Genomic DNA, 22,670 nt, shown 5'->3' with positions numbered 1-22,670 from the left:
TAACATCGTTCAATTTAAATCTTATATGCAGCTACCAAAATCCTATAGTAAATGGTCAGCATACCAATTCTACGGCTGATGATGTGAAAATTATGAACCAAAGGTCTCATATCCTGTATGAGCAGCTGAAAGGTTTTGTGCAGAGAATGGATATGAATGTGGTAAAGAAGGACTTGCCTCCAAAAACTGTTGTAGTGATAGCTGTAAAGCTTTCTCCCTTGCAGCGTAAGTTATACAAAAGATTTCTGGATGTACATGGATTTACAAAGGGTAAGGTTTCTGCTGAGAAGACGAGAAAGAGTTTCTTTGCTGGATACCAGGCTTTAGCACAGGTATATTGTTGGTCTTTGCTCATCAGTGGAACTAATGTTTTTAATACAAACCTAACCGTGATTATACCTTTGTTCCGTAAGTTTGTTGATGGATATGGGAACATGTTCAGAGGACCATCTTGTAAGACAATTTCATTCTTTGACCAAAAGACATATTTTTTTTTTGTTTTTAACATCCTTTTGTCCGTCAAAGGAACCAGTGTGACTACTCCCGTACTTACAAGTAAACTTAGCAAATCTGTATGATATGATATGGCCGAATTTTAGTATCTCACAATTGTTTATATTAATAGTTAATTTGTTGTGTTTGTGTTTTTGTTACAATTTTATATAGGTTGAGACTAACTGGCAACATATAATAACAGCCAGACATTTATTAGTACTATTATTATTTTATGGTGTCATTCTTGACTGTTTTGAGTGGCAATGATTCTTTATCGCACTTTACATAGCACTCAAAAGATTTATAGAATTGTGATCTATTCTTTCTCCGCAGCCCTCGCTAACATCTACATCTCTTTAGTCGTGCACTGTATTTTTCTATAATTTTATACCCTTTCCTGTGTTACTCTACCTCTATTCTGTGTTACTTTACCTCTATTTTGTGTTACTTTCTATCTCTCTCACTCATCTCTCTCTCTGGATTCTCATAATTTTTGCTCACTGAATCTAAGTTAGTGATAAAAGATACTACCAGTAGTACGGATACTGTGGTGATGAAAGCAAGTTTCAATTATTGTAAAAAACTGTAAGTGGTAATGTTTTTTGTGAGACATTGATGTAGGAGGTCATAAAATAGTTTGAAACATGGAATAAAAACCATTTCCTGCATAGAATATATATAGACAAAGTAATCATTAGATTCATCAAGTTACAAGGTCATAGAAAAATCATGAAACATAGAATATTGAATGATTAAACACTAATCTCATTACTATATAGATTTTATTATGTATCTATTGTTTCTTTCTTATTTTTGAGAAGAATCCTTGATACGATGATACAAATATCTTACGTAGAAATAGACTGATACATGAATAATAAATTTGAAATTTGTTGCTTTCAAGTCATTCAACAAAATGTAATTAATTCATAATTTTGTGCCATGTATATGCAATCAGTGCTTCTGGTGAGAAACCTCTACATATGTCTTCACCATTATCTTGTACAATGTGTAATTGTCACTACATCTTCGTTTTCATGTGTAGATATTGTTTCTTAGTGATAATGGATGCAGGCTATGTTAATTTTAACCTTTTTACCCCTTCCACAGTTTTCTTCTCTAATATTCATGATCGTTTTCTTCATAATTCTCTGTAGATCTGGAATCATCCTAGGATTTTGCAATTGATGCAAGAAAACAAAGAGTATGAGAAGCATGAAGTGATCGAGAATTTTCTTGCAGGTGACAGTTTTAGCGATGAAGATCTGGATCATAACATAAATGGAGGTAGATTAACCCTCCCCGCTTCTGATAACATAAAGCTTAGCTTGTTGAAAGTGAATACGTACGTCAATAAGAGCCCTCTAACAGTTGTTAGACTCACATATGCCATAATTTAAAACAGCTTCCTCAGTAGTCATTGTTTTCGTTTTGCTCATCGAAACATTTTCCAAGTAGCACCACTGTTTTGGTGGGACCACACACACAAGGAGATTTGAGTCATAAATTAGTTGGTAAACATCAATATTTGTGTTGAAAATTAATACTAAAGTATTCTATATGCTGGACGAATGCTTATAAGTTATTCCATTCTCTTCTGTTCTATCCTGCTTTCCATGCCCCTGCCATATTTAGATTTCTCCGCATGATAATTGTTTAATTAATTCTGTTGGTATTCATACATTTCATATTACTTACAGTGACTGGTTTGTTAATTAGTTGTTTTTTTAATGCAGAGCAAATGAGAAATGAAAAAGATCATCTACAAAAAAAGAGCCCTAATGGCTTTTTTGCCGAGGTCAGAATTTATTATACAGCATTAATGATATTTTGTTGTACTCATACTTGCTATTTTGAACGGTCTTAATTAACTATGCAGTAATATTGCAAAGACTAACTTTGCGAAAATATACATTAAATGCAATGGGTAACCTTCTTTTTTTTTGCCTTGAGTTATATAGCTCATGATGGGTATAGAATTTACAGTGTTCCTATCTTTAAGGTGTCATCCTATTATTTGTACTTCTTAAGTATGCAAGTGTAATGTTGCTTTATCTTCTTCTAGAATTGGTGGGGTGATCTCCTCAAGAACAACCATAAAGATGCTGAATACAGTGGCAAAATGGTTTTGCTGCTTGATGTCCTCTCAATGAGTTCAGAGATAGGTGACAAGGTTTTAATATTTAGCCAAAGCTTAGCAACACTGGATTTGATTGAACTATATTTATCAAAATTAATCCGTCCTAAAAAGGAAGGGAAATGTTGGAAGAAAGGAAAAGACTGGTACAGGTGCGTATTTTTCATTCTATGGATCGAGACATGTGGCTTTCAAAGTTCTTGCTCTCTCGCTTAACTGAATTGAGTATCCCTAATTGCAAAATATTAGCATTTCACAGATTACTGTGGTTTGGTAATTGGTTTTAATTATCTGCCGCCTACATGTGGGAGTAGTAACAGTTCTCTCTCCCTGTGCAATTTAAGTTGCTCTAGGAGTCAACTTTTGTCGCCCAATAAAATTTTTCTCATTGTACTAAAAATAACACCTAGTATTACTTTATCATTTATATTGTTATAAATAGTTAATATACAAGTTTTTGTTCACACATGTGTTTTACCATTTAATTTGGTCAACAGACTTGATGGAAGAACACAGGGGTCTGAAAGGCAAAAGCTAGTTGACAGGTTCAATGAACCTTCAAATAAGAGGGTTAAATGCACTTTAATATCAACTAGAGCTGGATCTCTTGGGATTAATCTTCAGGCTGCTAATCGTGTTATTATTGTTGATGGTTCTTGGAATCCAACACATGATCTGCAGGCTATTTACCGGGTTTGGAGGTTCGAATATCAAACTTGTTTAAATGTGCATCTTTTTCTTAGACTGTTGAATTTATATTGAAATTTTGAAATGCAACGTACTATTTCAGGTATGGACAGACAAAACCAGTATATGCATATAGACTGTTGGCACATGGTACTATGGAGGAAAAAATTTATAAACGCCAGGTAATCAATAGTAATATAAATGTTCTTAAATATTTTTATCTATAGATTCTAATAAAAAGGCCTGTGATTTCAGGTGACAAAGGAGAGCCTTGCTGCGAGGGTGGTTGATAGGCAGCAAGTACATAGGACCATTTCTAAAGAAGAAATGTTGCATCTATTTGATTTTAGTGATGACGAACATAGTGAAATGCTTCCGGAGCTGAATCAAATAAATAATAATCAAACGAAGCGATCTACCAACCCTGATGATGATAGTTCTCCAAAGCAAGCTGCCTCTATCTCTAGTGGTAACGTCTCTGCTGACAAAGTAATGGAAAGTTTGTTGAGCAACCATCGTCCAAGGTATAGAATATAGATATATAATTATTTATAAACTTCCACTTCCCCATTCTGAATATACTATCCATCATTTCTTTGGTTTTAAAGTTCCTCTTTCATTGTTTTCTCTTTCAGATTCATCGATTTTTGTTAATTTGACATTCCAATCAGTCATGAACTAGTTACCGCGGCAAAGCTCCTTATGTATCTGCTGCTAAATATCCTTACAAACATATACACAAATAAATTTGCTTTGGGTAAAATATGTAAACCAGGAAAGTGAATAGACTTTTTAGACAATGAGAGAAATAAATGGTGGTAATAGAAGAAAAATACTAGAAATGGGAAGTGAGCAAACAATTAGAATTAAGCGTTAATTGCAAAACGCATTCGGTTGGTTTGGTCCAACTGCACTTTATTACCTAAACTTTAGATAATTGCACAATGCACCCCCTTAACATATTTTAGCGCCACATGTTGAACCTTTTGGCCCAATTTCGTCTATGTTGACCTATCACTATGTTAAATTAGAAGGGTAAAATAGACTTAAGAATATATAACATTACATTACATGTTCACGCTTTTAAATTCCACATTGATTGGTCAAAATAGTCAAAAATCGTCCAAAAGGGTTCAAGGTGTGTTGCCGAAACATGTCAAGCGATGCATTCTACAATTATTTAAAGTTTAAGTAATAAAGTGCAATTTGCCCGAACTAAAGGGATGCGTTTTACAATTAACTATATAAAGTATCAAGGAGAGCAAGAGCTGAGGAGCTTTTAGGATATTATATAGTGAATCATTACTTTAACCATGAATTATAATTGTACGTATTGCTACTTGATCCGGCATTTGTTTTCCAAGTACTTGGATTACTTGTGGGCCATTATCGCTTCTCTTAGCCTTCTTCTGTTGTATATTTCTAGGCACTGTGCTCACTCAAGTCGTACCAGAACTTTCTTCACTATTTTGAACAGTATCATATACATGTCTAGTATCATATACATGCCTATTGATTGGTATCAACCCTAGATTCTTAAACGAGGATAAATTTATCTTTCCTTGGGTTGAATTCTTTTTATCAACAAAAATGTTACCGAGGCAGATGTCATTGCTTTCTGGCTAACTCATTGCTAATGCATTCAATTAAAAAACACAATATATATACAGCTTCTCTCCTGTGCTTTTCCCTCCAGATTATAATTATAGTTATACACACACCTGTAATCCTATAGCTCCTCTTTTCACCTCTTTTCCATCATAAAATATCTCAACAGTTGCACAAATATGAGGAAAGTGATATTTAACCTTAGAAAACGTACCTGATACCTACATATAAAATTCAGTAATATTGTTTCTCTATATAATATTGAGCAGCTTATTAATAATACATTTAAAACAGGTTTGCAAAAAAATCTCAATTCTATGGATCAGGCTATATGCTGAAGTTAATAGTTGTGATACATGTGAAGATAATTAATCAAGTTGCTAATATTATATGTTGGGTATAGGTGGATTGCGAATTACCATGAGCATGAAAGCCTCCTACAGGAAAATGAAGACGAACGGCTGTCAAAAGAGGAGCAAGACATGGCTTGGGAAATGTACAGGAGAAGCATTGAGTGGGAAGAAGTGCACCAAGTTCCTTTCACTGGATTTATGGTTGGGCAAAAGGCAGCCTCACATGTTCCTTCTGATGAACTGACGTTGCAGCAAAATTCTGCCGTTTCAGGTGTACCAATACCTGAGCCTCAGAGCAACAAACTGTCTGTTTTGAATCAGGATGCAGCCATTTCTGACATACCATTACCTGAGCATCAGAGCAGCAGAAACTTTCAACCCAAGCGGGTTTCACTGTTCCGGTCATTTAGGTCTATACCAATGAAATGTACTAACCTTTCCCATCTGCTTACTCTTAGAAGTCAAGGCGCTACGAAAGGTGGCAGCATCGTGTGTGGGGGGTGTGCCCAAGAGATATGCTATGACAACAGTCACAGCAGTTGAGTGTCTACTGGTAGTACAGTGCAGCGTTTCATTGTCGATTACATAATGATTTTGATAGTGAATGGGATTGTTCTATTTGTAAATCTTGTTGCAACAAATTTGATAGTGAATGCTTATTTTAAAGACTATTGCAAAGTAACCGTTCTTCATTTTACATTTCTCATATCAAATATCTGGCCTTGAACAATCCCACCAAATTATTGACATGCATTGAATGTAAACTAAAGAACTAATAATTACTCTCACAAAACATTCTCAATTTGCATGTTTCAATGGGTTGCAATTGTTGGGTTATGTTTCCTTAAATTATTGGGCATCTTTTGGTGTTTGGATATGTAAGAATTGCAATACTGCTGCGAGTATTTTTCACAATCTACTAACTGTGGTGTCACCCCTATATTCCACAGTGAGGATGTTTTTGTTTAGTTTCTAATTATTTTTTGTAACTATATGATTATTCTGTTTCGTGCATTAGTTCATGTATATTAAGTTTTGTTTGTGAATTTTGTGATGACAGAAGTTATTAACTTTTTTTAGTCTTTTATCTATATATGGTTTGGTCTGGTTCATTGAAAAGTTTGTTTTGTTCTGTGGTGCTAATATACCTTTTGTTAGGACTCCCTGCATAAAATACATCTAGAGCGAGACTGTTTTCTACGTGAAGGCGGCTACATTCCCCATGCCAAGTTGTGGACGTTTTTAGACTGATCGGAATATCAATATTTTTGTAAAGCAACATATAAATGATTATGTACGGAGACATGTCTCCTTTCACGTACATGTTACGATAAGCCGGAGTAGTTAACTGAAATAACGATATCATGAAAGGGATGTTAGTTATTATGTTATCTTTAATGATTATTCTAGTGATTATAAACTAGTTAAACCTTAGATTGTCTGTGACCTATTGGTTAGATATAATGTAGTTTATGATGTGCAAAATACTAAAATAAAGTCCAACATGTACTTGTAAACAATAAATAGAGTATATCCTAGGATTCTAATATTGTTACCAGAGGCTATAATGTAAGAGTCTGTATATTGAAACTTATGTACTTTGTAAATTTTGAAAATAGAGTTGATCATAGTCTACAAACGTTTTGTTTGATTCTTCTAATTAAGGTCCATAAGCTTGCTAGAGTTTATAGCGTTCAAAAGTTTATAAAATTGTAAAAAGAAAAGTCTTATTTAGTCGTATCTTAGAGACAAGGTCGAATTAATTATATAGAAGACGGAGATATGCTACATGTTGAAAATATTAGTATCAAAAAAGAAGTATTCAGCTAATACATATGACATTGCTTTTGAATTCATATGATTGATTATACTTCTTGTTTAGTTCATAAGAGTTTTGTATATAAACTCTCTGATATTCATTGTATTGTAGTTAGTCTACTTTGTTTATACAAAGAGAGAATTTAATATGGAGAAGGTTTATACAATAGCAGCTAGCCAGCTACCAAGATAAATTGTACACCTTTGGTAAGATTTGTAATTCATCATATGTAACAGAAATAACGTTTTCATCTATGGGTTTAGGGACAATGATGTAAACGGAAGAAGATATTATTTGTGTTCGACCATTCATTCTACAAATAATTCTTAATTAACAATTGGTATTAGAGTAAGTTGATTCAATTTTAGTTAAAAAGATCCTGTAATCATGTATACAAATAAGGATGTATACAAATAACAACTTCTAACTGCACAGCAGTTGAGTGTCTACTAGTAGTATAATGCAGCGTTTCATTGTTGATAACATAATGAATTTGTAAATGGGATTGTACTATTTGTAAATCGTACGTGTTGCAAGAAATTTGATAGTTAATGCTTCTTTCAAATTCTTGCAAAGTAATCGTTGTTCCTCATTTTCAGGTATCAAATTAAATATATAGCCTTAAACAATCCCAATAGATTATCGACAAGCAATGAATGTGAATTAAAGAACTTATAATTACTCTCACAAAACATCTTCAATTTGCATGTTTTAATATGTTGGAGTTGGTGGGTTATGTTTCCTTAAATTATTGAGCCTCTCTCGATGTTTGAATATGTAAGAATGATATTACTCGAGTGAGTATTCTTAACAATCTATAGTCGTGGTGTCACCCCTGTATTCTACGGTGGGGATGTTTTTGTACAGTTTCTAATTATTTTTTGGAACTATATGATTATTCTTTTCGTGCATTAGTTCATGTATATAAGTTTGTTTTGTGAATGTTGCGATGTCGGGCCAAAGTTATCGCGTTTTTTAGTCTTTTATGTATATATATGTTTTGGTCTTGTCTATTGAAAAGTTTATTTCGTTCTCGAGTGCTAGTGTAGTTTTTGTTAGGGCCACCTTACAATTCACACACATTGTGAATACTGGATAGATTAGATAAAGAACGACACCGCTTTTTTACATTAAAAAGTTACGGACCTTTTTTGACTGATCGGAATATCAATATTTTTGTAAAGCAACATACAGTTGATTATGTACAAGGACATGTATGAGAAGATGAAATTTAACCCGACGTTGTGGTAATAATAACGATTTGTGTTTCAATTTTATAGTAACTTGATGTTCCACAATTCATTAATATGGGCATTTGGAAATTCAACAATCATCAAACATGTGGATGTCGATAGATTCCCTAAGAAACTGGACCTCCGAATATGATATTCTTCCTATAATTTTTATCATTAAAGTCAAAAACCATATTCACGCCAGTAGAGATGTGATAAATTTTAATGATAAGGCCAACCCCTGTTTGATGCAAATTTAAAGGGTGTGACCGTCATCATTTTTCCTAAAAATACAGATGTTAAATCCTTTATATGGAGATATCCACAAAGACTAGTCAACAATTTCTGATGGGGTTGGTTATTATCCCATCATAAATAAATAGTAAATAAACTTGATAAAATTTATATAATATTATCAAAAATACTAGAAGTCGTAATCTTTTACTTGGTTGTGATAACATTCAAAAATTATGTGTATAACTCTATAAATAATATTATGATGCTTGAACTCATATTTAAAGGTACTTGTTTGATGTTATTGTAACTTTAATAATTCAAATGATACCTCATTAAGATTGGTGAACGAAGTGATATATGCTCTTCACTTTAGTGACCATGTTGATATTTAACCCGATTTTTAACATTCATACTAGTATGGTAATTACAACTAAAGAACTATCTAGGTTAATTGGTGCAAATGAAAAACTTGTAAAAGGAAATGATGAGTCGGAATAATTTTTGTTGGATGGGAAGGTCTTGAGCAAGAAAATGAGTATTTGAAAGAAATGGTCAATTATACTTAACTAGAAAGATTTTGGAACCAAGTCTGATAAAAATAAGTAGAAATTATTATGATATAGGAATCCTTCGAATTTAATGACAAGCAAAAAAAAAAGGTGATATAATAGGTGTTAATTTTGATAAGAGGGTCCCTGTATAAGTGTATGTTAATATAACTATGAGTTAATTGCATAGTGTGTACCTCTAGTTTGAGACTTGTGCAGTGTGTGTACCTATGATTTCATATCTAGCAAAGTGTGTACCTATAGTTTCAAGATGCTTGCAATGTGTGTACTTCCGTCAGCTAAGAGTTAACACCGTCACTTTACAAAGGGCAGTACAGACATTTCCATATGCAGCTTCTTGTTTACTACTCTATCTTTAATTGACGGCAACAACGGACATTCTCAAAGATAGTTATATACTGAATTCTAGCACAGATCTCAAAGATCTATACAAATCTTAACATTAGTTATATATTATTTCAGTTTGTGGATGGTTCTTTGATAGTACACACATGAAGAAATATGATTCATCTAATATAACTGGATTGACATTCTTGAATTTGGTACATAAGAATTCAGAATGGTGAAGATTACTATTTTCAGCCAACTTTCCGACCTGTACATGTCTCAAAAATTGTATAAGATATAGAATATTATAATGATATATGGTTTATCATTTGTAATTCATTAACCATTTTAAAGGTTTCTCTTTTTAAACTGCATTCATCTATTTTCATTTATGTCCCATGTATAGTTGAATTAACCTAAAACATGACTACTACTGCAATGCCTTGCAGGAAACAATTTTATTATTATCATATAATTTTATTATTAGACGTCTAAAATAATTATGAATTAAAAAAATAAATTGCACTAGAGATTGAATACCCACTCAGCTGGTATTGAATTTTTTTTCCATTTATTTAGAATAAAAAATAACATAATGATTTTATTAAAATAAAACGTACCACTTTGAAATAAATTCATCACATAACATGTATTCTGAGAATTATTTTTTTTGAAAAATAAAATTTAGGGCTTTTTTTTATTAATAATCACGTTTTCAATCTTATTTCCAAAAAGACTACCTTATCCAATCTTATTTTCAAAAATACTACCTTCTCTAAAATATTTTCAAAAATACTGTGGTTGCATATGCAACCATATATGCAACTACAAATCCTGATTTCAAGTTTCAGATTTCAAATGTCATTTTCGACCTCATCGTTGGAATCGATATATATATATATATATATATATATATATATATATATATATATATATATATTGTTAGGTCCTATAAACTCACTATATAATATGATATAGTGACCACAATCTGTAACACAGTAAGACAATATAAGAAATTGAAATCAATAAACTCTTATATTCACAAAGCTTTGATGGTTACAAAAACTCTCTCAGTGATTTATATTGTATCACTAAGAGCTGCTAGGGTTCTTAACAATGTACTCGATAACTCAACTCTTGTAGAGTAACCCTAATCTGTGTTTATATATACACAGTTACAAAATCAATCTCTGATTTGATATCCTATAAATCAGCTAATAAATCTATCAATCAAAGATTGCTACTGTTTTCTGTTTGGTTTCCATAGTCAGCAAATCACTCCTCCGCTTCTATCCTTCCTTGAAGTATATCCGCTTCTGAGCTCTTTCCACGTGTAAACTCTGACGAGTCTTGACTATGTAAACTCTGATCAGACTTTGTTAAACTCTGTCAGACTTTACTAAACTCTGATCAGCTTCCCGATTAAACTCTGATGATTCCTGTTCTAAAACAGACTTCAAGAATATTAGTAATCATCAATTATATCTAACAATCTCCCCCAACTTGTGCATAAATAAGTTATGTGCAAGTTAACAGATAATTGATGATGTCAAAACAAATAAGTCAAATGCAACAGAGTTTAACTAATTATAACAGAAAACTTTTAACACTTACAGATACTTTACTCCTTAGCTGCATAGACACCATTTGCTGTCTGTAGATACCCTCTGAGGAGTTCTCTTTCAGCTTCTTCAAGTACTGTAATCATTTGTCTCTTGATCTCTCTCAGCTCTGGATCTGAAACTCCAGTTTGATAAATTGCAGCTCTGAGATCATAAATCTTGTTCTTCTTCAAGTCTCTATCCAGCCTGATATTGTAAGCTTTATCAGACTCTTCATTAAATGCAAGAGTTCTGATTCCACCTACTGTTTCAATCTTTGCTGAATTTTTCTTCATCTCAACCAGCTGTCCCTTATGATTGAAGTATTTAGGAATGAAAGGTCCAGCATTTTTGTTTCCTGTAATACCCATCTTTCTTCTGATTTGATCCTTGAGCAGGTTGGAGATGTGTTGTCCTGACTTGTTTTTCACTTGAAATATGTGTGATACATATCTCAATTCCTCCCAGTGTTTAGCATATAGATCTGCTTCAAGTACTCTAAACACTGTTCCATCAGACATGAAGTAGATAAGAATATTATCTCCTCTGTCATTCTTCACCAACTGGACTGAATCAAGTTTGTCCATTTTGTCTTGCAATACTCCAGTCTTGGGAGCACAGAGAGATGAGGGGTCATCTGGTCTTGATCCTATACTCTGATCAAATTTTTCATATTTGGATCCCAGCCCTCCTTTATCTCTTCCTGCCTTACGATGAGAGATTGGTTGAATTGAGCCCTTTTCAAAGCTTATCTCAGTCATCAGAGTAGGCTTTGCAAATCCAGCCAGTGGAGTAGTTGTTGGTTTGAACACAGCTTGAGCCTTGTCAGAGGTTGTGTCCTTCTTTGCATCCTTATTAACATGAGCTATGTCAGAGGTTAATCTTTCTTTTTGAGGTTCTGCAACATGAGCTTTGTCAGAGATTGCAGCTTCTAATTTCTTTTCCTTTACAACTTGATCCTTGTCAGAGGTTGTAGACTTCTTCTTTTCCCAGCCTTTCTCCAGATGTTCATCTACTTTGCTTTTGCCCTTGGAAGTATATTCATCTTCAGAGTATACCTTTTTGACTGGTAAACTCTGATCAGCAACAGTAGCTTCCTTGATCAATATCCCTTTTTCTTTTGGCTTGGTAGATGACTTTGCAGGCTTTTGGATCTTTCCAGAGTTTATGGCTTCAATATGTTCCTTTTTCAGCTCAGCTTCCTCAGCAGCAATCAACTCCAAATCCAATTTGGCTTCTGGATTTTCTTGTTCAAAAACCAATCTAGCAAGCTCTTCATCAGTCAATGGTTTATCTGATCCAGCCACTGGTCTGTGCTTTGATCCAGATGTGACATTATGTGTTGGAGCAGACTTTGTGCTTTGCTTAGATTGTTTTTGACTGTCAGAGTTTAAAACTCTTCCACCAGTCCCTGCTTGAAATCTCTTGTGCTTTGTGAAATCATCAGCATCATCATCATCATCCTTCTTCTTCCTCTTCAGAGTTTGAGTAGTAGACTTGCATTTGACTTGAGCTACTCTCTCCCCCTTTTTGACATTATCCTCATCAGGAATCAGAATTGATGTGATCAGAGAAAGTGAAGATTGAATGGCTTCAAGCTGCTTGGACATCTTTTCTTGATTTGATTCAATCATGGTCATCCGTTTGTCCAGAGATTCATTGGCAGTCACCAGCTTCTGTACATTTTCTTTCAGAGGTAGCATGGTCCTTTTCTTTTCCAGTTCATTTGTCTCCTTGATATTTGTGATAAGTGGTATTTATACGCACTTATAGGCCTTCATTTCCACTTAAATTGGTTGGTTGTACTTAAGTGTTTAGTGTCTTTTGATGTGTTTTTATTGTTTTTCTGTGCAGGTCACGAGTTGAGGTGATGAAGTGATTTCCTATCATTTTAGGTTGGTTTTGGTGCATTATTTGCAAGAATAGAGAATTGTGGATTCATCGCGACTTGGGATTTTGTGGGTATATCTTCTACAAACCCTCACGAGAGCACACTCGTCCACTAGAGCTATCTAGGGGTTTAAAGGGCTTGTTGCATATGCTAAATGCAACCGTGATCACCTACGGAAGTGGTACTAGAGCGAGGAAGGACATGCACGCGAGAACGAGCGAGAAACGAAGAAACAGGGCCACCATGACAGACAGTAGCGCGCCCGCGCTACTTGTTAGCGCGCCCGCGCTACCTTCTGCTGTCACTAGCGCGCCTGCGCTAGTTTAGCGCGGCCGCGCCCAGCAGAAGTGCCCCGGGCCGATTTTTGGAGCTTTTCTGACGGATTTTCGCAGCGGTCGAGGCCCGGTTGACTTGGTCAATGTAATTTAATTTCTCGTGTGTAAAACCCTAGCCTCGTAGAAGTAGTTTAGTAGAGAACAATATCGTAGTTTTCAGTTTTATCATTCAAAGACATTATCAGTTTTGTATTGGATCGTTCTTCGCGAGGAAGTGACAGTTTCGAGCGAGATCGTGAACATCAATTCTGTAACGTTGTGTTCTTTATTATTAATTCAAGTATTTTTATTCCGTTTAATTCTCGTAGTTTAATTATCATGTTTTCATTAGAACCCATGATGTCGATTAGTTCGATTATGAACTAACCGCCTTCATGGGATTCTAATGGATTTATCGATGTAGTCTAGTAACGAATATTAATTACTTGATTTTGCGACGTACATTGATTTCTTTGCATGAGCCGTGCTTATTCTTCTTAGGAGCGTAGCTAACTTCTAAGTTGTTTGTTAATTCTTTCTGAAGCGAGAGTGGATGATTGAATTTAGAACTATGCCATGTAAACATAGGATTATGTGAATGAACATAATTTGTGGTAGACTTGAACTATTTTTATCACCCTGTGTAATCACGATAGACGACTTGCTATTAAACCTCTCTGCTTACACTACCGCTATAGAGATATAGGGTCTGAGCTTTGTTGGTGTCCATGAGATTTCTGTCTTAATTGCGGATTTTGACTGGTATGATATGTGTGCAACGAGAGTTGGCATGTATTACTTTCGTGTTGTCTGATTAGGATCAACAGTCGCATGTTAATCAGTAATTTCAATTCTAGATGAGTTCGATAATGAAGTTAGAATCCCATGTGTTTTCCTATTCTGAATTTGATTCGTAATTTTAGTTATTAGTATAAAAGAAACCATCCTTGTTAATTGTCTTGGCAGTGAAAATTGATCATACATTGTTGCATAGGTGCGTATTCTTAATTCACCAGTCTCTGTGGGATCGAACTTAATATATTACTTGTGATCACGTGCGCTTGCGTGTAGATTTTTGCGAACAATTTGCCACCTCTGTTCTTAGACTATCTATTGATTTAGATGTCTGAGCATGAGCAGGATGAAATGTCTTCAGATAGAGAATTGTGCCTTTGAGGCTTGACATAACATCAGAGTTTGAAATTTTGTTCTCTGCCATAGAGAGAAAATCTTCAGCTTTTGCTGGCTCCAGAGAATGTTGGTGGCTCAACCAGAGTTTATCCCAGACTTCATTCGGTGGATCAACCTGAAGATCCCTGGGAAGTGGCTCAGAGTCTGTATTCAGAGTTTGTAGCCTTGCATTGTACTGGCTAGTAGACTCCCACTTTTGTTGTGTCAGAGGGACTCCATCATCTTCATCCTTGTCAGTATCTGAACTGTCATCATCATCAGTATTAGCATCAGAGTTTGCTTTGTCAGTTTCAGGAACAGGATCAGCAACTTTCTCCACAGTATCTTGAGCAGATTTTTCTTGAGCTTCAGACTGTGATTTGATAGGCTCTTCACCAGTCTGAGCAAGAGACTGTAGAGCTTCCATAGCTACTCTGTCAGAATCATCAACTACATCAGACCTGTAGTTTTCTGGAGCTGTATCATGAACAATGGCACCCTCAGGAATCTTCATTGGAGATTGAGGAATTGGAGTTGGGGTTCCATGATCAGATATGGGAGATATGGGATCAGACTTTGCTATTTCAGCTTCAGCTGTAGCTTGTTCCTTGCAAACAATTTCTTCATCTACTTCAGATGAAGTAGAAGAAGCTGTAGGAGATGTTAGAGGGACAGCTTGGATAGGAAGCACCATCAGAGCTTGAGAAAGTTCAGCAACTGGAGTTGATGGTTCCTCAACTGTGAAGTCTGTGATGTCAGTGATTGGGACTTTTGCCCTTGCAGGTTTTTGAGCCCTTCTTTTGAATCGAGCTGGCTTTTGAGGACTGGTCTGCACAGGGTCAGAGTTTGTTGAAGAAATAGGTTCAGAGTTGACGGCATGTGCAGGTTCAAGGTCATCATATTCATATGCTGCAACAAGTCTTCTTCTTTTCTTCTGCTTTTGAGGAGTAGCAGCTTCAGTGTTTACTGGAATATCAGAGTTTGCTTGAGGGTCAGAGTTTAAATGAGCCTCAGAGTTTACTGGCTCATCAGTGTTTGTCTGCTCATCAGTGTTTGGTTTCAGAACATGTGTAGCAACAGAGGTTCTTGTTCTTTTGGCAGTAGAAGGGGCTGCATCAGACTTTGCAGCCCTTTTGGACTTGGATGCAGAAGTTCTGGGTGCTTGAGAAGAGACTGGAGATTGTTGATTTGCTGGAGGCATGTTCAGTCTATCTCTAATTTGAGCTGGAACTTGTAACGGCCTGAGAACTGGCCTCTTTTCATCTTTAGAGATGAGATCTTTGAAAGCCCTTTTATGCAACTTAAAAGGTCTGATCTCATCATCAAATGCTACCTCTCCAACAGATGCATTGAACAATAATTGGCAAAATCGAGAAAAATAGACAACTTTACGATTTTCATTCATTTCACCAATATTTCGAATAACTAATCTACCATAATCGAAATTAGTAGAATAGATCAGAGAATACCCAATTTGTAGCATGTCCATGGGTATTGCATCCCAGTTGGTAGATTTCTTCTGGAAAGCCCTGGTTATGCAATCAAAGAAGAAACTCCACTCTTTCCTTAGTCCAGGACGCTTCAGTTGGCCCAATTTGTCCAGAGAGTCATAGTAGCCCAAGTCAGTCATCATGACTCTTAGATTTGCATCGCCATTTGTGATGTAATTTGAATGTTCAGGTAGGTTAAGAGCTTGACGGACTGTGGCTGGAGTGACAGCATACTCCTCTCCTTCGTAAGAGAATACAATGGATGGAGATCCATTTGTACCACCATTATCATAATGACCCGTCCTCCAAAAATTTATAATCTGACTTCCAGAGAGTCTGGCAGGAGCTGTAAGGGCTGTGGCCAGAGCACTCTGTGCCAAGAAGCGCTGGAAGGGATGATAATCTCTTGGGGCTTCAGTAGTGTCAAGAATGGCTGCGTAGTTGTTGGGGACAAAGTCCACACCTGCATGGGTAAATGTAGTAGTTGCCATTATATCAGAGATTGTGAGTAGAGAGATGTGTTTGAGAAAATGTGTGTGAGAAGATTTGAATTTCAGAGAGAAGAGAGTAAGAGTTTGTGTGTAAAGATTAAGTGTAGAAGTGAAGAAAAAGCAATAAAATCTGATGATAAACTCTTCAGATTTTGTTTAGCTGTACACGCTTGGGCTCTTTGTTCACTTGGACACCTGTCAGATTTTAACTGGTAGTTGAATGTTAGTGGGATAGAGAAACGAGAGTGATAATCATGAGCGCAGTAAAACATGTGCAGTAATAAATGCTGATTACACGTTCTCCTATTAAAATGTTTTTCATGTAAACCCACTAACAATACATCCGTTTGAAATACTCCCTTCATATTCTCTGAATATTTGTACTCCTGAAATGTACAAGATTTAAAAATCAAGATTAAATCTCTCGAATTTTAAACTCTGAGATTTACATCAAAGAAAATAAATTTCTAAGTACCTCAGAATAAAGACATGATTTTTAGAAAATTCATCAGAAAATTAGAGTTTGTCACAAAATCCATAGCTCAATAATGTGCTTGTGACATTATGTGTGTGATTTAACATATTAAATCAGAGACTAGAGAATTTCACAATTTCGTAATTATAAGGTAGACAGGAATAATTTATTTAAACTCTCAAGACATAGACAAAAGATATACTCTGATGGAGAAATATATAAAATAAACCAACCCCCCCCCCTTTTTTTTTTCTTTTTTCAAGGACGCTTTTCAGTGTAAATAAATCACGACCTTTAAATATTATTTTGCAACAGTATTTCTCCAGTAATCAGAGATTGTGACTGGTCACCATAGATTACAAAATCTTGGCAATTACTTAATACCAGTAAGTGTTTGGGTCTTCCCAGTCACTTTCATATATCTAAGATCTCAAAGGAGTACTATGCTTATTTGCAGGGGTATTTATATGGCATCAGAGTTTATAATCACTGTCTAATTTACTGAGAGAAAATGCAAATTAGTCAGTCTCACTTATAATTAAGATATGTGAAGTAATAGAGTCTCAATGATATCAACATGCATATAGTGTAAAGTAGTAGCACAAAATTGAGATCAAGATTTAAGGAACTGAACTGAGACTCATGATTACTAATTCATATCATGCTTCATAGTATCTTCACAGGTTTGTTTTCTCAGAGAAATAAAAAATTGAGATTATTAATCAAGATTCAGAGTTTACAAATATCAGAGAATATCGTCAGAGAATGACGATCAGAGAATATCGTCAGAGTATAGCACACAGAGTATATCAGCAGAGAATGTCATCAGAGTTTAACAATCAGAGTATATCATGGCAAATGTGTAATACATATGGTAATTTGACAATTTAAATTTGAAAGATCTGACCATTATGTTTACTCAGTTCCTGATATCATTCCTAGCTCATTCACTAGTCTAGTAAAGGTTGCTTCACTTAGTGGTTTGGTGAATATGTCTGCTAGCTGCTGTTCAGTAGGAACAAAGTGAAGTTCAATGGTTCCTTCCTCCACATGCTCCCTTATAAAATGGTATCTTATGCTGATGTGCTTTGTCAGAGAATGTTGAACTGGGTTTCCTGTCATAGCAATAGCACTTTGGTTATCACAATAAATAGGAATTTTAGAAAAGGATAACCCATAGTCCAACAGTTGATTCTTCATCCAAAGAATTTGAGCACAGCAGCTGCCTGCAGCTATATACTCTGATTCTGCTGTTGATGTTGAGATTGACTTTTGTTTCTTGCTATACCAAGAGACAAGTCTTCCACCCAGAAATTGACAACTCCCACTTGTGCTTTTCCTGTCAATTTTGCAACCTGCAAAATCTGCATCAGAGTATCCAATTAGACTAAAATCTGATTCTCTAGGATACCATAATCCCAATGATGTGGTTCCTTTGAGATATCTGAATATCCTCTTTACTGCAATCAGATGAGGTTCTCTTGGATCTGCCTGAAATCTTGCACATAGACATGTGGCATACATGATGTCTGGCCTACTTGCAGTTAGATAAAGCAAGGATCCAATCATTCCTCTATAGTTTGTGATATCCACTGATGCACCAGTGTCTTTGTCTAGTTTGGTTGCTGTTGCCATAGGGGTAGTTGCAGCTGAACTGTCTTGCATACCAAATTTCTTCAAAAGATTTCTAGTATACTTGGCTTGATTTATAAAAATCCCATCTTCAGTCTGTTTAACTTGTAAACCCAGAAAATAGCTGAGTTCCCCCATCATGCTCATTTGGTACCTAGACTGCATGAGCTTGGCAAATCTTTGACAGAGTTTAGCATTAGTGGAGCCAAAAATAATGTCATCAACATAGATTTGAACTAAAAGCAGATCATTACCATGATTCAAATAAAACAGGGTTTTATCTATGGTACCTCTAGTAAATCCACTTTCAAGAAGAAATTGAGCCAGAGTTTCATACCATGCCCTTGGAGCCTGCTTTAGTCCATAAAGTGCTTTGTCCAACCTGTAGACATAGTCTGGATGTTTTGGATCCACAAATCCTGGAGGTTGTTCAACATATACTTCCTCATCCAGTTTCCCATTTAGAAAAGCACTTTTGACATCCATCTGAAATACCTTGAATTTCTTGTGAGCAGCATAGGCCAGAAAGATTCTGATTGCCTCCAATCTTGCAACTGGAGCAAATGTCTCATCATAATCAATACCTTCCTGTTGTGAATACCCTTTTGCTACAAGCCTTGCTTTATTCCTTGTGATGACACCCTCACTGTCAGTTTTGTTTCTGAACACCCATTTTGCACCAACTATGGATCTATCTTTAGGTCTTGGTACTAGGGTCCATACTTTGTTTCTCTCAAACTCATTCAGCTCTTCTTGCATTGCTTGTATCCAGTCAGCATCTTGAAGAGCTTCCTCCACCTTTTTAGGTTCTGTTTGTGACAGAAAGCAATGATGTAAACACTCATTTGCTGTAGCTGTCCTTGTTTGCACACCTGCTTCTGGATTGCCAATTATTAAATCAGGTGTGTGAGATTTTGTCCACTTCCTAGCATGTGGAAGTTGACCATTTTCATCATTGGATCCTCCCCCTTGATCCATGCTCTCCTGATTCTGTTGATTATTCTCTGTAGCTCCCCCTAAGTTTGTGCTATCAGAGTTTGAATCAGTATTCTCTGATGAGTTTGAGTCAGCATTCTCTGATGAGTCTTGGGTAGAGTCTGGAACATTTTGATGCTCCCCCTCAGCAATTGCTTCATCATTATGAACTTGTAAAGTTTCACCAGAGTTTGCTGTATTTTGGTCACAGTCAGAGTTTGACTGTTCATCAGAGTTTGTTGAATCAGAGAATATTTCTTCATTTTCAAAATGCAGTTCTTCATGATCATCCATATCTGCTAAGCCCATGATTCTTTTGTCATCAAATGACACATGTATGGATTCCATGATCACTTTGGTTCTTAGATTATAGACTCTGAAGGCTTTTGTTATCAGAGGATATCCTACAAAAATGCCTTCATCAGCTTTTAAATCAAACTTGGTAAGCTGTTCTGGATGAGTCTTCAATACAAAGCATTTGCACCCAAATATATGAAAGTACTTCAGATTTGGCTTCTTTTTCTTCACCATCTCATATGGGGTCTTGCCATGCTTATTAATCAAGGTTGCATTTTGAGTGAAACAGGCTGTTTGAACAGCTTCTGCCCAGAAATAAGTAGGCAATTTAGCCTCATCAAGCATAGTTCTGGCAGCTTCTATAAGAGTCCTGTTTTTCCTTTCAACTACACCATTTTGCTGTGGTGTACCAGGTGCAGAAAATTGTTGCACTACACCTCTTTCTTTGCAGAACTCTTCCATTGTTGAATTTCTGAACTCAGTTCCATTATCACTTCTAATGATCTTCACTTTGTCTTCAGATCCATGATCCAGTTGCTTCACATGATCCATTAGATGCAAGGCTGTTTCATCTTTAGAGTGAAGAAAATATACCCAAGTGTATCTGGTATACTCATCAACAATGACAAGAGCATATTTCTTCCTTGCAATGGATGGTACATTTACTGGTCCAAATAGGTCAACATGTAGAAGATGATATGGTTTCTTTATTGAGAATTCAGTCTTACTCTTGAAAGATGTCTTTCTCTGCTTGGCTTTTTGACATGAATCACATAATCCATCAGATGTAAGTAGTGATTCAGGGAGTCCTCTCACAAGCTTTTTCTTTATAAGCTCATTTATGGAGTTGAAATTCAGGTGTGAGAGCTTCTTGTGCCACTTCCAACTTTCTTCTGCAGAGATCCTTGTAGACAAGCAAATTGCCTTTCCTTCAGAGTTTGTAGGCAAGTGGATTTCATAAATATTCCCATGTCTGTGAGCAATCACTGCCACTTTGCCTGTTGACTTGCTTACTATCTCACTGTGTTCTTCATAGAAATCAACATGATATCCTCTGTCACAGATTTGACTGACAGAGAGTAAATTGTGTTTTAGCCCTTGAACAAGAGCTACATTTGATATGATGACATTTCCAAGATTGATATTGCCATATCCCAGAGTCCTTCCTATGTTGCCATCTCCATAAGAAACACTTGGGCCAGCCTTCTCCACAAACTCTGACAGCAGGGCCTTATTTCCAGTCATGTGTCCTGAACATCCACTGTCCAAGACTAGAATATTCTTCCTGTTGCCCTGCAATCACAAAGACCACTAATTGTTAGTTTTAAGGACCCAGACTTGCTTGGATCCCTTGGCCTTATTAAGTTTGTTAGCTTTTGCAGCGGTATTATTATCAGAGTTTGAGCTAACAGACTTTGCAACAGAGTTTGTACTAGAAACTGAGTTTGTACTTGCAGAGTTTTTATTAACCTTTAAAGAAGGTTTCAATTGATAATAATCATAATACAAACTATGATATTCTTTGCAAGTATAAATAGAATGCCATAAACTACCACAATGAAAACATGGATCTTGTGGTTTATATCTAATACTACTTTTTCTAACTCCAGACTTTGTAGATAAAGAGTTAATGTCCTTGTTTTTCCTGCAAAAATTAGCAAGATGATTAGTATTACCACAGTTATGGCATGTCTTCCTAGGTGCATTTGGAACAGGCATGTAGTTATTACTCTTGTCTATACCAATCTTGCCATTTCTATTTTTCCTAGGCTCCTTGTTTTTGTCATCAGACTTTACCTCTTTAAGCTTATGTTTAAGCTGTTTCTGAGTCATCAGTCCTATGTTAACCTGTTTGGGCTTATCAGATTTTAAATTTTTGTTAATCTCTGATTTTGGTCTACTCTGTTTAGACTTAGAGGATTCAACAACAAATTTGACAGGTTTAACCTTAGGTTTTTGAGTTTTAACAAACTCTGTTTTTTGATGACTCAGCTTCAGAGTTATCAGTGTAACCTAGTCCCTTCTTCCAGTTTCCACTACCTAAGATATCCTGAGTAGTTTTGCCTGAATTAGTCCATGTCTTAATGATCTCCCTTTCCTTAGCAAGTTCTGATTGAAGAGATGCATACCTCTTTAATAATTCATCTTTGATAATGACAGCATCATCTCTTTCTTTCTGAACTTCCAACATTTGAACTAATTCTTTTTCTAGATAATCATTCCTTTTCTTCACACTTAGAGTTTCAGATTTTAATCTTTCATTTTCTAAAGTCTGATCTCTAAAGCTGATGTGCAAAGTTTTAAGAAACAATCTTAGCTCAGTTATATCTTCAGTATCAAAGGCAAGAGTAGAATGAGGTACCTTTGCAGCAGATTCAGAGTTGTTGTCAGTGTTTGCCATCAGAGCATAATTGACTTCTTCTTCTGAATCAGATGTATCTGTCCAGTTTCCTTTCTTGGTGATGAAGGCTTTTTCTTTTTCCTTCTTGGCTTTCTTGCATTCAGATGCAAAGTGTCCCTTTTCACCACAGTTGAAACATGTATACTTGTCAGCTTTTCCAGCTTTCCCTTCTTTGCCCTCATTCTTCTTGAAGTTCTTCTTGTCATAAACTCTGTCAGAGTTTCTGTCTTTCCTTGAAAAACTTTTGCCTTTGTTGAACTTTTTGTAGGCCAACTTCTTGAAGCTCTTCACCATCAATGCTGCTAACTGCATCATCTCATCATCACTTTCTTCAGAGTCTGAGGGAACATCAGAGTTTGAGTCATCAGAGTTTGATGACTCAATGTCAGACTTTGTGACATGAGCTTTTCCCTTGCTCTTAGCAGCTTCCTCTTGAACTTTCAGAGCAACAGACTTTGATTTTCCTCCA

General features: G+C 35.7%; 1 protein-coding gene across 1 annotated transcript in view; it reads left to right on the top strand.

The window, feature by feature from the left end:
• LOC108199357 (protein CHROMATIN REMODELING 20) overlaps positions 1 to 5,979 on the top strand; it is a 37,271-nt gene extending 31,292 nt beyond the window's left edge. The window contains exons 19-26 of the mRNA XM_017367140.2: positions 32 to 332; positions 1,653 to 1,782; positions 2,232 to 2,293; positions 2,561 to 2,784; positions 3,130 to 3,333; positions 3,423 to 3,501; positions 3,575 to 3,843; positions 5,331 to 5,979. Coding sequence (XP_017222629.1) covers positions 32 to 332; positions 1,653 to 1,782; positions 2,232 to 2,293; positions 2,561 to 2,784; positions 3,130 to 3,333; positions 3,423 to 3,501; positions 3,575 to 3,843; positions 5,331 to 5,823 — 1,762 coding nt within the window. The 3' untranslated portion in view covers positions 5,824 to 5,979. The remainder of the gene's footprint in view (positions 1 to 31; positions 333 to 1,652; positions 1,783 to 2,231; positions 2,294 to 2,560; positions 2,785 to 3,129; positions 3,334 to 3,422; positions 3,502 to 3,574; positions 3,844 to 5,330) is intronic.
• Positions 5,980 to 22,670: the final 16,691 nt, after the last annotated feature.

The sequence above is a fragment of the Daucus carota genome, chromosome 8 (genome assembly GCF_001625215.2).
Source record: "Daucus carota subsp. sativus chromosome 8, DH1 v3.0, whole genome shotgun sequence".
NCBI classification, from domain to species: Eukaryota; Viridiplantae; Streptophyta; class Magnoliopsida; order Apiales; family Apiaceae; genus Daucus; species Daucus carota.
Note: the sequence above shows the minus strand (reverse complement) of the source record. Positions and strands in the feature narration are given on the sequence as shown.